General features: G+C 42.4%; 1 protein-coding gene across 1 annotated transcript; it reads left to right on the top strand.

Moving 5' to 3' along the window:
* Positions 1–3,407: 3,407 nt before the first annotated feature.
* LOC310838624 (uncharacterized protein) lies at positions 3,408–12,060 on the top strand. The gene is made up of 4 exons (XM_083726163.1): positions 3,408–3,569; positions 7,520–7,861; positions 8,868–8,986; positions 10,286–12,060. Exons 1-4 carry the CDS (start codon positions 3,503–3,505, stop codon positions 10,394–10,396), a joined length of 639 nt encoding a protein of 212 aa, XP_083582289.1. The 5' UTR covers positions 3,408–3,502; the 3' UTR covers positions 10,397–12,060.
* The last annotated feature ends 1,223 nt before the right edge of the window (positions 12,061–13,283 follow it).

Raw genomic sequence — 13,283 nt, 5'->3', positions numbered from 1 at the left:
CCTGCTGCAGCCACAACCTGGAAGCTGGCTGACCTGCGCACGCCTGAAGCTTGAGGAGCGTCTGAACCAGCGACTGTGAACGGAAAGATTCTCTAATACAATTGATTGACTGCCCCCTTGTGGAACAATTATCAGAGATATTACTCATTGGGGATCCTCGGGATATATGTTTTGGTCTTGGTGGTACCCCATTTCTGTCACTGGGGGAATTATATTGGGGCTAATAATTATTTGCTATCACAATAAGGTAATCTTTTGTGGAAGGAATGCATATACTAGACATCAACATGATTTTATTATTAATCCTGATCCCTTGGGAAGGGGAAGGGTCCTTGAATCTGACCAAATTGGCTAAATATGGATTCAGCCATGACCACAATATGTGGGTAGGCTTAGCTGAGATGGTAGCCAATGTTGCAAATAGGACCAATTGCCTTGTTTGCTCTCTTGGGCCAGATGATTCAGAGGGAGGTATGCCCTTATTACCGATACCATTAGATGCCATTGGTATGGTAAGCGAAATGCCACACCAAACAGAAATACAGAATTTCCCCGGATGGAACTCAACTAAACCATTACGAGTTATACCTGTACAAGGGGAATTCTGTGTACATAAATCATCAGATGCAGCTGATTCTCCCATGATAGGCTCTTCTCATTGTCACTATACTTGGGATTATATTAAGAATAGTCATACCTGGGCACACGGTACTACCTATCGAACTCGGAATACCTTGCCCTGTGCACCTCCTTTTATTCACGCATGGAAAGTGGTGTGGAACATAACTGTGACAGAAAAAGGCAATCTAACATACTGCACTGTGAACTCTCTACCTCTTTTGGTATTTCGCCTTCTGTACTCCACGTACCAAAAACCTCAGACCCGATGGTTGTGGTGGATATGTGGAGAATGGGCATACAAAAAGCTCCCTTCCAAATGGAGTGGGACTTGTTTCTTGGGTTGGGTATTACCACCAATGTGGATTATGCCCACTAGTTCGGCCAGGCGAACACGAAGGAATGCTGATATTTCTCATATAGCAGGAGGAAGTACCCAAAGTTGGAGCGGTACTGATGATTGGCCGCCAGAGCGCATTATAGCCTATTATGATCCTGCCTCCTGGAATCCTGGTGAGCTCATACAAGGGGCACGGGATCCTATTTATAATCTAAACAGAATAATTCGATTGCAAGCAGTAGTGGAACTTGTAACCAATGCAACGGCCCAGAGTTTGAGACTTATTGCACAACAGTTGGATGAAAGTAGAGCCGCCATTTTGCAGCTGAAAATGGGAATGGATTATGTACTTGCCAGGCAGGGAGGCCTATGTGGAGTCTTGAACTTGACAGGGAATGCCTGTTGCTTTAACATTTCAGATAATGGTGAGGCAATCCGTGTGTTGGCCACAAAGATGGAGAATATAGCACATGTCCCAGTACAAACATGGGAAGGATGGGATATGGGATGGCTCACCAATTGGTTACCTAATGTCACAGGACTCAAAGGGATACTATTGTCTTGCTTGTTTTTCTTGACAGTAGTGGTAATGGTTTTGTGTATGATGCCATGTATCATTTCATGTTTTAGAAGTACAATTAGCAAGATGGTTTCAAATGAAACTCTACCTCATATCATGGCCCTATACAGAGCTTTACCTCAGGAATATGATGAAGGTCAAGCTATCAAGGACACTTGGGATGAAGGTCCTTGAGCTTGAAAGGGGGGAATGAGGCACCTAATCATAAGCCTGCATTTTTATCAGAGCTTCTATATTTTATCAAGGCTTGTATTTAAAAATGAGCTTAAAAAAAAAAAAAAGGATTTTCAAATGTTTCATGCCAGGCAGAAAGAACCTTGGCAAGAGGTTTTTCTCCTAAGACAAGGGGGCCCCATTGATTTATAGTAGAAAAACAATTCTCAAAGTCATAAAAAAGGGAGAATTACATATGCTGCCCCAAGGCTGAGAAAACACAATTAAAGGCAAGGGTAAATAGTAAAATAATACCAATGTGCCTCTCAGTAAAATGAGCCAGATCTTCTTTCCAAGGTTGAAAGGCCAAGAGCAGTGAAAAAGGCAACTGGCTTGGCTAGAAGAAAAGAGAGCATTTTTGGGAAATTTTCTAAAGCTGTTGGGAAGAGCTAATGGGAGAAGCATCTAGCTGGCTGGGAAAGGAGGGGGAAAGGGGGGAGGTGTAAACTGAAGAGGCTTCTTTTTAAAAGCTGTTTTTTACTGAGTTCCTTTTTACTTTACAAAGGCTTTATTCTTTTAAAAGGCTACCTATGATAAGTGAATGAAATATATTAGCTTAAATATATTGGCTTAAATGTAATTATGCAAAGGATTTAAGGAATGCTAGATTCTTATTTCATATGGTTGTAAGAGTTGTATTTATCCTGAAATTAAGTCAGCCACCAGCCTAGCCCCCCTGCTAGACAGAAGACGCCATCCAAGCACTCTTGATATATATATGGTTGTCAGGCATTTGTTTAGAAACTTTCAAATGAAGGAAATCTTTCAATATTGATGTGAAACTCAAGATCCTTGACATCTGTTGAACATAAAAATGTAAGATTAAACATTTGTTTTAGAAGGCAATAGGGCAAGGAGGGCAAGGAGGGCAAGAGGTGAGCTGGTAATTAAGATTCCATGTAAGATATATTATTACTTATTTGTCATTTATATATAGCTCTTTGTCTCCCTTATAAGGGCAAGGAAGTGGGTGTATCTTTTGTGGGTGTATCTTTTGTGATTGGTTCTACCAAACAGCCAATAGGAATTTCAACCAGGCTGATTGGACAGAGGCAGCCACAGGAGGAGCAAAGGGGGCTGGATTAAGGGAATATAAGTGCTGGCCAGGATGGCAAGAGGCCAGGCCAGAGCTTGGTAACCATATACCACTGAGCCTCTCATTTATTTGTCTGACAAATAAATTATTATTTTAATTTCTCTATTGCTGCGTTGAATATTTCATTCCAGCTAAGCGTTAACCACAAGCAGGGTGCTACAACTGCATCCCTTTTGGATGCAAAAGAGAACAGGGCTCTGCTGTGTAAAAAAGGGAATTGCACTAGGTACACCTTATGCCAACTACACCTGCTGAAACCCCTCTTTTCTACACAACACTTAACAGGTGCACTGTGGGAGCCTGTCTTCTTTTGCATCTGGCCTCCCTATTTCCTATAGCATCTAATATATGCACTGTTGTGGCTGGGTGCTGGTCTACTTGAACAAAAGCTTTGCCTTCAGAAAAACACAAGACTTGCAGCTCCCCAGACATATAAAGCACAAATTCTGAACCCCGAGCCTTGAAAATGTTTCATTATCTATTTATTTTCTTACCCACATACCCATCACACGTACGAGCTCAACATGTCCCATGTGACTTGTGCTGTGGTTAATATCAGTCCTCGGGGTTGCTGTGTTTTCAGTTCAGAATCAGTTCAGTCATTTCAGCGACAAGCCAGTTCTGCTGCAGAGTTTTAAGAGAGTCATTCTGCAAAATGTCCAATTGGGTGCTTGCCATGCATGTTCTCTTCCTGCTTCCCCATGGAACATCAGCCTCCGAAGGTAAGCATAAGAAAACTACTATTTTTTCTGACTTTGCTGCATTGTATCTGTATCTGTGGAGGGGAGGGGTTGCCTCCTTAATTTCCCCCCTAAAGTCCCCCCTCCCCATTTCTGCAACTAGGGTTCTACCAATAACAATACTGTTTCTTGAGGCGTTTCTAGACTGTTGCTATTTTCAGATGGGATTCAGTCACATACCAGCAAATTCAGGTTGTGCTATTAAATTTGTTTTGGAGCTCATGTGTCTCCCCCCCCCCCCCGCTAAGAAAAACAAACAAACCTCCAGACATTTTGCTGAGGGAGGTGATGGAGGAATGCACTGGGAAGTGTGGCATAATGTTTGCTTGATGCAATGTTCTCTAACCTCTCCACAAACAGAACAAATGCTCAAAAATACAATCGGATCGCAAACTTTTTGAAAAACTATTAAGGTGAATGCTCAATAAACAAGTTGTCTCGAAGTGAACTCAGAGCAGGGCTGGCTGACCCATGAAGCCAAGTGAAGTGATTGCCTAAGGCAGCAGAATTCACAGGGGCAGAAGATCCCAATGTGGATCCTTCTCTCCCCACCCTCATTCTTGATGTAGATCTTCACCCCTTCTCTGGTGGGCAAAGGGGCACCATTTAGTATTTTGCCTCGGGTGCCAAAATGTATTTGACTGGTCCTGCTTCAGAGGCTCCCTTTTGCCTACATAGCCATCATAGTTGTTAAAATCATACAAGTAGAAACTGCTCATGTCTTTTAACTCTTGAAAAATAACATGATCCCCCACCCACCCCAACTGAAAGTCCCATGAATCCCAAAATGTATATCAAATTTGAAATTCCCATTTTGAAATCTTTACGTTTTTGAAGATTTTTGGATTTGGGAGATCGTAATCTACATGGCCCAAATGTTTCCATGCATACATGATGCCATTTGCAGTGAATTTACATGTTAATAATTTCCTACTAAAAAATCTCACCCCACCCCAGCTGCTATCTTGCACTCAAAGGTGGTGTTCATCGTAAACTATTGCATTATTTGATGTGGGTCAGATTCCAGATCAGGGTCATATAGCTGCTTTTCCTCAAAATAAAAGGAGTCAGTTTACAATGCTTTCTGAAAAGCATGTAGAAGGTAAAGTGCAGTTTGACCCTCTTTTGAGATCAAATGACTGAACTAGGGTCAATTAACATGGCATTTGATAGGGATTTTTCTTTGGGGTGTGTGTGTATGTGTGTGTGTACATGTGTGCATGCGTACCTGCTGCACAGCCAGTGAACAAAACACTGTTTGTGTCTGCAGAAAAGAAAAATACTGTTACAGGCAACACTAATAGTCTATTATTAATTTTGAAACCTGAGTGTATGAATATAATTAGTGGCTACTTGGTGGTTTAAGCTAAATTTATATATAAAAGATTAAGATACTGAACTATCCTCAAAGCTCTCTGAGAACTAGTTCTCATTGTGCCTAATTCTCCCCTCCATAAATGTTGAGTTCTCAATGGGGGGGGGGGAGGGAGAGACAGTAAAAGATATCAAATATTCAAATAAAAATAGCAGAAAGCAGATCCTCGTGTCTATGCAAAAAAAGTTATCTAAACTAAATGATTTTGGCTGTACCAGAATAAGGTGATGATGGGCTCTGGTAGGCCTCTCTGTGACGGTAGTCAGGGTGGGTGGATGACAGTCGTCAGGAACTTTGCATTTTCCTATTAACATAATGTTATGGGGTAGATGCTGAGAAATGTAGGTTTTCTGCAATGAAAGTGAGCGTCTTTAGAAAACACTGCAGCAACAGTTCTCCGGTTTCCACATACCACTAAATCATGGTTTACTAATGGCTTAGAATTATGTGTGAAACCTTTTCGGTGGATTGGCTATGTTTGCTTTCTGCCAGCAAACCACAGTCTGAAACCATGGTTTGTTGTTGGCTTATGAACCTTGATTTGATGAATTTGGCACACTTTGTAAACCATGGTTTGTTTGACCACTACACTCCAGACACTCACCAAACAACAAAGGCAAGAGCAGCTGTAAAACAAAACAAGCTTTAAAGAAACAATTCATGGTTTATTTGTCAACTGTGCTTAACTTTGTTAAACAAACCATGGCTAGGTATTATGTGTGAAATTGGCCAGTGTGAATCCCTGGCATTTCCAGGTAGGGCTAAGAAACCCTGGAAAGTCATTGTGAGTCAGTGTAGACCAGGGGTTGTCAACCTGGTCCCTACCGCCCACCAGTGGGCGTTTCAGGATTCTAGGTGGGCAGCAGGGGGTTCTACAGCACAAGCTGAATCCTCCTTCCATCGAGCACTGGTGGGCGGTAAGGAAATTTTACCATCAAGAAAGATGCATTAGTGGGCGGTAGGTACAAAAACATTGACTACCCCTGGTGTAGACTAAGGTGGTTCAACCTGTGGCCTTCCCGCCAGATTCAAGAATAATAATTTTAAGATCTGAAAAAAAATTATCATTTGTGTCATGGGTTGCTAACAAGAGTGCATACATTAAATTTGTTTAATAATTAAATCAATTAAATATATTAATTGTGTACTTAATTATATATATATAATTAAATATATTGTGTATATTAAATGATATTAAACATATTGTGAACACTTTATTTCACGATATGGAAATTTAATTCAGTGTGTGGGCCACAGGTTCTGTGCTTAAGTACTCTTGCGTCCCAATGAGTATGAAAGGTTGGACTGCCCTTATATAGACAATATTTTACTAGATGTCTCAGTGGTCTGATTCAGTATAACGCAGCTTCCTAAATTTCCTTGTGGGGGATCAGTCTTACTACAGAGAGACTGGACAAAGAAAAACATGCTCATACCTTTCAGCAGGCAAACAAACAAAACTGGAAGGGACATTCTTCAGTGCTTTGTGTGTGTGCGTGCAAGTAGGCATGTGTGGTAGGGACAGTCTTCCAGGATGAAGAAACTAAATAAAATAATAATCTCAAGTTGTAGGCATTTCTTCTGGAGGGGTGGTAGTGGTTCTCTTGCTCAAATTCTCCATTATTTTCTCTTAAAGGTCACATGCAGCAGATAACTTATTGCCCACAACATTAGAATACGCACCCAGAAAAATGCTAACACAATAACAAGCATTTTTTTTATTTTTTAAAAATTAAACATCCCTGTGTTGTATTTGTCTCCTGCAAACAGTGATATTTCAGGGGCTACGGACAACTGCAGACAAGCACATTCATATCTAAAACTCAAAAGCATGTTGGTGCTAGTGAGGAAAATCTGATTTCTCCAGGAACTAGATGCGGTGTGAGGGCTGAATTCCCAGAAGCAGTAGCACATTCTGGAAGAATATGTATCCCCTTTATCTCCCAAGGAAGCCTTGCTTCTCAAAACAGTGCACAAACTGAAACACTGGTATCCTTTGGAATTTGCATTTCCAAATTTTGCAACACAGTTCTCTAACCAAAATATTTCTGAAGAGATTTCTTTATTAGGAAAACATGCATTAAAGTGCATGCACTAAGGAAAATAACAAAATACACTGCAGAAATATACAAGCTGGGAAAAGAACATACAAAAACATGTCTGTTAGGAGAAATGCAAGAAATGCACCCTAAAATGTAGACGTATTTTCATGAGGACTTGCTTTCTGAAAGAATGCAAATGACGCAGAAATGTGGCAAACTAAACTAAAGACCGGGGAGCTAAGAAACTGGGAGTCACTGAAATTGACTGTGCTGTCCATTCCTACTCAAGAGTGAAAGGGCTTCCACCATTTCAGAAACTGGAAATGATTGTATCCACTCTCAGCTCCTGCTGGTTTCAGCATTTGAAACCTGGTGCAATCCATCCTTCTTAAAACCCACTGAAGTCAATTGTGCAGGTGTATAGATAAGTCCCATTATTTCACAGCAATACGACCAATATCTTCAGAGTCTCACCAGTCCTGTATGCCTGTCCCTCCCCCTTTTTCTCTTTTAAGTCACAGAAAACAAGCCAGAACTAATAGTTATAACTGCTGAGGAAGGGGAGTCTGTCAATATTACTTGCAAGTTTGACCAACTGGCGATGTCGGGGCTGCTTTTGAGACGGACACTTGTGAAAGCCATGGATGTGCTATATGTGAAAAAGCAAGGTCTACACATGACCAAAGCTCCTGAATATGCTTATCGCATGGAGTACTTTGAGCTGAAGAACGCATCAACAATAATGCTGAAGCATGTGAAGAAGAATGACAGTGACGGGTATTTGTGTGGGGGCACTCTGATAATTAACCAGGAGCCCAGGATAATGAATTTCAGCACTATCATCTTGGCAGTGAAAGGTGGGTCAGGAACAATCATTACTTCAACAGTTAGAGGGAATGGCAGAACGATTTGTTGGCTACAAAGAGAAAGACAAGTATCTAGCAAAATGTGCATGTATATACACACAACTAACTCATACCATTAGTGCAGTAAGTTGTCATGGATTGGCTGGATGCAGAGGAGTGCTGGGAGGCAGTGGCGTAGCGTGGGTTGTCAGCACCCGGGGCAAGGCAAGTAATTTGCGCCCCCTAACCTGTGGATTTGCACCCCCCAAACCCGTGGATTTGCGCCCCCTAACCCTAACCCCCAGATGTTGCACCCGGTGTGGCCGGCCCCCCTGCACCCCCCATGCTACACCACTGCTGGGAGGCACCAACTGGGGAATCCCCAAGGGAACCCTCAGTGGAAGAAGGCTCAGAGCCAGGGGATTGGTGGGGGGGACGGGATGGACGATGAGTGGTCAGTGGGAGAAGTGGGAGCAGGCTGGGAGAAGGAGGTGTCAGAAGCTGAAGAAGCAACAGGGTTTAGTGAGCAGGAAGAGGCTGTGGCCAGTGTTGTAGCGTGGGGGGTGCAGGGGGGGCTGGCCACACCGGGCGCAACATCTGGGGGTTAGGGTTACGGGGCGCAAATCCATGGGTTAGGGGGCACAAATTACTTGCCTTGCCCCGGGTGCTGACAACCCACGCTACGCCACTGGCTGTGGCAGAAGGCATTCCAGACTCAGAGGCAGAAGAGGAGGGGGGGCCAGAAGACAGAGATGAGGCAGAATTCAGGGAGTCTCCCTCTTCTGGACGATGCCCTTAACTCTTTAAGGACAGTGCAGATAATGTTAATTAAGCAAACATTAATTCTTCTATTCATGATAGACATTTATATCTTAGGGCATGTTTGGAGAAAGACTTGTAAATGGCAAAACTTGCATCCACAACCCCAGCATAGCAATTGGGTTCTTGATTTGCTCTTCTTCACCATAGGCTTGTGTGGAAAGTAACAAAACATGTTCCTCTTTTTCTATCTCTAAAGAGACTTCAGCTATGAAGCTAACCGAGTGTCCTTCATTTCTCTGGGTGCCATATATCCTTATCTTCATGTCACTGCTCTTGCTTGTTGGACTGGGATATTTTATCCTATCTCATATAGATGTGAGTATGACTAAGACTTTCCTTTATGTTAGCTGAGTTCCATCAGTCTTCCTCCTAAAAGATTTGCACCTCACTGAGGAAATATTCCCAAGTATATGGCATCAGAATCTCTCTCCCCTTCCCCATAATTGCTAAGTTGTTGGCATAATAATGTGCTTCTTCATGGGTCTGTATGAATGAGATGGTCTCTTGGACTCAGTATCATAGTTATTTCAGGACTGAATGGGCTCATGCAATCTCAGTGCTGAAGAGAAAAGAAACAGACTGAAGATTCAAAACTACATCAAAGCATGTTGACAGACTGAGTATGCAGAATTATCCCAATTTAACAGAATAGAAAAGCACACTAATGGTTTTTCCTCTGCAATAATTAAAGCGGAGTAATACCAGTAATACCTAAAAGATAGGTGCTCTCATGATAGCTTTTCTCCCCACAGAATTGATGCCATCCACAATTACTGAATTACTGTTTGTTCCTAGCACGGTTTTCCCCAGAGGAAGGCAGCAGGACAAGAGGAAGTGTGGAGAAGCCCTGTATCTCTGAACACATAGATAACGTTCATCCTAAATTGTTGCATTCCTGAGTTTCCCCCACAAAGACATTCTGCCTTATACTGAGTCAGACCATTGGTCCATCTAGTTCAGTTTTGCCTACACTAGCTGGCAGCAGCTCTCCGGGGTTTCAGATGGTGGTCCTTTCCAAACCTACCTGGAGATGCTGGGGATAGGACCAAGGACCTTCTGCATGCAAAGTATTTGGCCTCCCAGTGAGCTAGGGAGCAACACCTGCTGCCCCTGCTTCCAAGTGCTAATGTATCACAATCCTGTGATAAATTTTGCTTCCATTACAATTGCAGCAAAATACTTTCAGCTGTTCTGGTTTGCCAGAAGCTGCTTAGTCATGCTGGCCACATGACCCGGAAGCTGTAAAGCGAGATGAGCGCCGCAACCCCAGAGTCGGCCATGACTGGACCTAATGATCAGGGGTCCCTTTACCTTTACCTTTTAGGTGTGAGTTGCCTAGTGCTATTGTTTCAAAGTCTTTGTCAGTTGAACCAGGCTTCTCCAGACTGGCGCATATGTCTTCAAGCTGCTATAGTAGTGATCTGTATCACTGCTTGGGTATAGAAGAGGCCAAAGCTCTCTTTTTCTATACCCTATGTTCCCCCAACACACTGGGTATCAGATCAACACATGCCTACCCATCCCTCCCCTTATCAATATTGACTCCAGCCCTTTGGGATGGATCCTTGTGAGCAATGCATATTAACTGCTGCCTGCTTTCTCCCCCTTTAACAGATCAAGAAATGCTGCAACAAAGGAAAGGCAGCAGAAACACAAAATATGGTCTATGAAGACATGACGTGCAGCCTGAGGCGCAACACTATGAATAATGTGTATAATAATTAGAAGTGATCTCTTGCCAGATGGAATAATCCCGTCATTCTCAGACCCAGCAGAATCCACTGCTGCAATATTTACTGCAAACAATGAATAACAAAGCTTGAATCTGCTAAGAATCAAGATCAAGTATTGTTATTATAACCACTTTAATTGAAGGAAGCTCAAGTCACTGTCTGGAAAAAGGCATTTAAATAATGCTTTAAACTTAAACTTTTTAGCAAGAATACCACCCACCCTGCTTACCTACTAACCCCTTTGCCACTCCCCCTGTCCTGACACCAGGTCAACCCCGCTTCTCAGTTTACACCCGAACAACTCCTTCACTTTACACACCACCCATCCCCTTGCCTAATCTCTCACAGCTCATCCCAATCCCTGTCCTCACAGCTCTTCCAAACCCTCTTTTTAAGGATTGATGCACACACTTCAGAGTGTGGTCTGCAAAACCTCCCACTCTCCTTTAAACATGGGCGGGTTGGGTGTGTTTTTTCTTCTTTGCTGTTCTGTAGTCATGATGGAGTTGCAGCATTATGTCAGCCTTATAATGTATAGTAAGAAGTAATAATTTTGTATTTTTAGACATTTGCATAGGTTTTTTGACTTTGTGATTTTTTGTTTCCTAGAACATAATTTCCCAGGGTTTGATACTGTGTATTTGACTCCCGATAAAAAGTGAGCTTAGCAAGACTTCTAAATTTATGAGTCTATAGGAATTTAGGAAGCTGCCTTTTACTGAGTCAGACCATTGGTCCATCTAGTTCAAAATTGTCTAAGTCTGGTAGTGTCTTTCCTGGCTTTCAGATAGCAGTCTCTAACAGACCTACCTGGAGATGCCAGGGATTATACCTCCGACCTTCTGCACACAAAGCAATGGTCCTTTCTTCAGACCTCTGTTGCCAGAATGAGCGATAAATATTTCAATCAAGAATGTGCTATAAACATTTCAATCAAGAATGTGCTATAAACATTTCAATCAATCTCCATCAAAAGGTATTTTTTGAGGCATCTCTCACCACAGGATATCCTCCTTGCACAATTTTGGTTTACATTCCAACAATGACATTTCCTAATGTTACCATACATCCTAGAAAGACACAAATATATGTGGTGCGCACTTGTACAACAAATGTTCTTACCAGCCGATGAGATTTCTCCTCCTAATGTCTTCCAGATGGCATGATATTCATGGGTTTCTCTACTCCTCCTTCTGGGACTAGTCATCCTAGGAGTTTGTTTATGTATACTTTCTTGCAACCCACTCACTGATGTCACCTGAGGTTCCACACATGCCTTGGAATTCTGTTTTTACCATACTTTGACCTGGAGAGCCTATTGGTAATCTGGTTTATGATTAGATGATGTATTATACCCTGTACTTTTTTCTCCATGTCTGTTTTCCGGCAAATACTATGGTAACTGGAATGCCAGTTAAATGAATGAGTGACAGTGATTCTTGGAAAGCTTGCAGAACTGTTTACTTGGGGGAGGCACGAACGACATAGCTGGGCAAGCACAGAAATGTATGGACTGATGAAAGTTTCTGCCCGTACATGACGACCATTATTCAAACACTGGGATAATGTAAGATTTGTAGGAACAAGTTTTGGTGTAATGGGTGAAGTCATCAGTCTTTTCATAACTAAATAAATGCATTTATGGGGAAAGGAAAATGATTTATCTTTTTTAAAATGGTAAACAAATAAATCATAGTATTTTATAATACTTACAAGGGGCTTGCATTGCCCTGCTTGCATTGCCTGCCAACTCTTTGTTCCCCTCCCCTGTGTCAACAAGGGGAGCATTGGATGCAGCAGCAATTGGGGAGGGGGGGAAAGGAGACTTTCTTTGCATCAGCGGCTGAAAGGATCACTGTGGGCCAGGCCTGTCCTGCCTGTTCCTTTGCAGTGCTGGAGGCTGCCTGGTGATGGTGGAAGAAGCAGCAGCGGCACAGGAGGCAGGGCATTTGACCTCAGGTGGCAAAACGTCCTGGGCTGGTGCTGGAGCTCACAGATCTTAGGAACACTAGAAGTTCTGTAAAGTGAAGGGGTTGGCACACAGAATGGGAGCCTTATGTGTGGCACCTCTTTTGGTGAGCAAACAGCCTAGCAAGGTGTGCAGGTGCTGTGCACTCTAACGACAGGCTTGAGCAACACTGAGCAAAACAAGCTTCTTGGGTTCAGAGCCACTGAGAAGACCACAGACCCCACTTTCTTGCAAATGCTCCTGTCTATAGCACACTCTTTTTGCTCAGGAAATGCACTGGTGAGGGGCAGCTGCAGTGTGGTTGAGAGACATTTATAAGGTTGTTTTGACACCTGGTCTGTAAGATGGTTTAGAAAAATAATAATCAGCGGCTGGATCTAGACACATCAAAGAAGCGTTTCAGTTTAAAGCCGTTGTAAATTTAAACAGGGAAAACAGGTAGAGAAAAATGGGACTCCATGTTGTCATTTGGTGGCACAAAGTTATATCGTACTTACAACACATATAAATCACTTTTTCTTTACCAGTCTAGCTGAGTCCAGTGTGATATTTGGCCGGCTGAGTATATACTTTAAAAATCCATTTCAGTTTCTAGATTGAGAAGAGTGTGGTAACTCATTGCTTATTTATTTAAAGTATTTCTGTAACATCCATCAGTAACATTCCTGGAACAATTCGCCAAAAAAAAAAAAAGCACTGTAAATTTGAACAAAAGCTGCACAATTTAAAAAGCAGTTAGCAGGATTGAAATGACACCTGAAAAGCTCAGGAAAATAAAAAGGTTGTCACCTGCGACAGTTAAGTGTATAACGTAAGCGGCAGATAAAGGGAGAGCGTTCTGCATTTGTGGTGCCACCAATGAAAAGGCCATCTGCCTCTCCTAAGATAGCAGGGACACCTTCATGTGGCC

This window comes from Podarcis gaigeae (assembly GCF_964106915.1).
Source record: "Podarcis gaigeae genome assembly, chromosome: 2".
Taxonomy (NCBI): domain Eukaryota; kingdom Metazoa; phylum Chordata; class Lepidosauria; order Squamata; family Lacertidae; genus Podarcis; species Podarcis gaigeae.
Note: the sequence above shows the minus strand (reverse complement) of the source record. Positions and strands in the feature narration are given on the sequence as shown.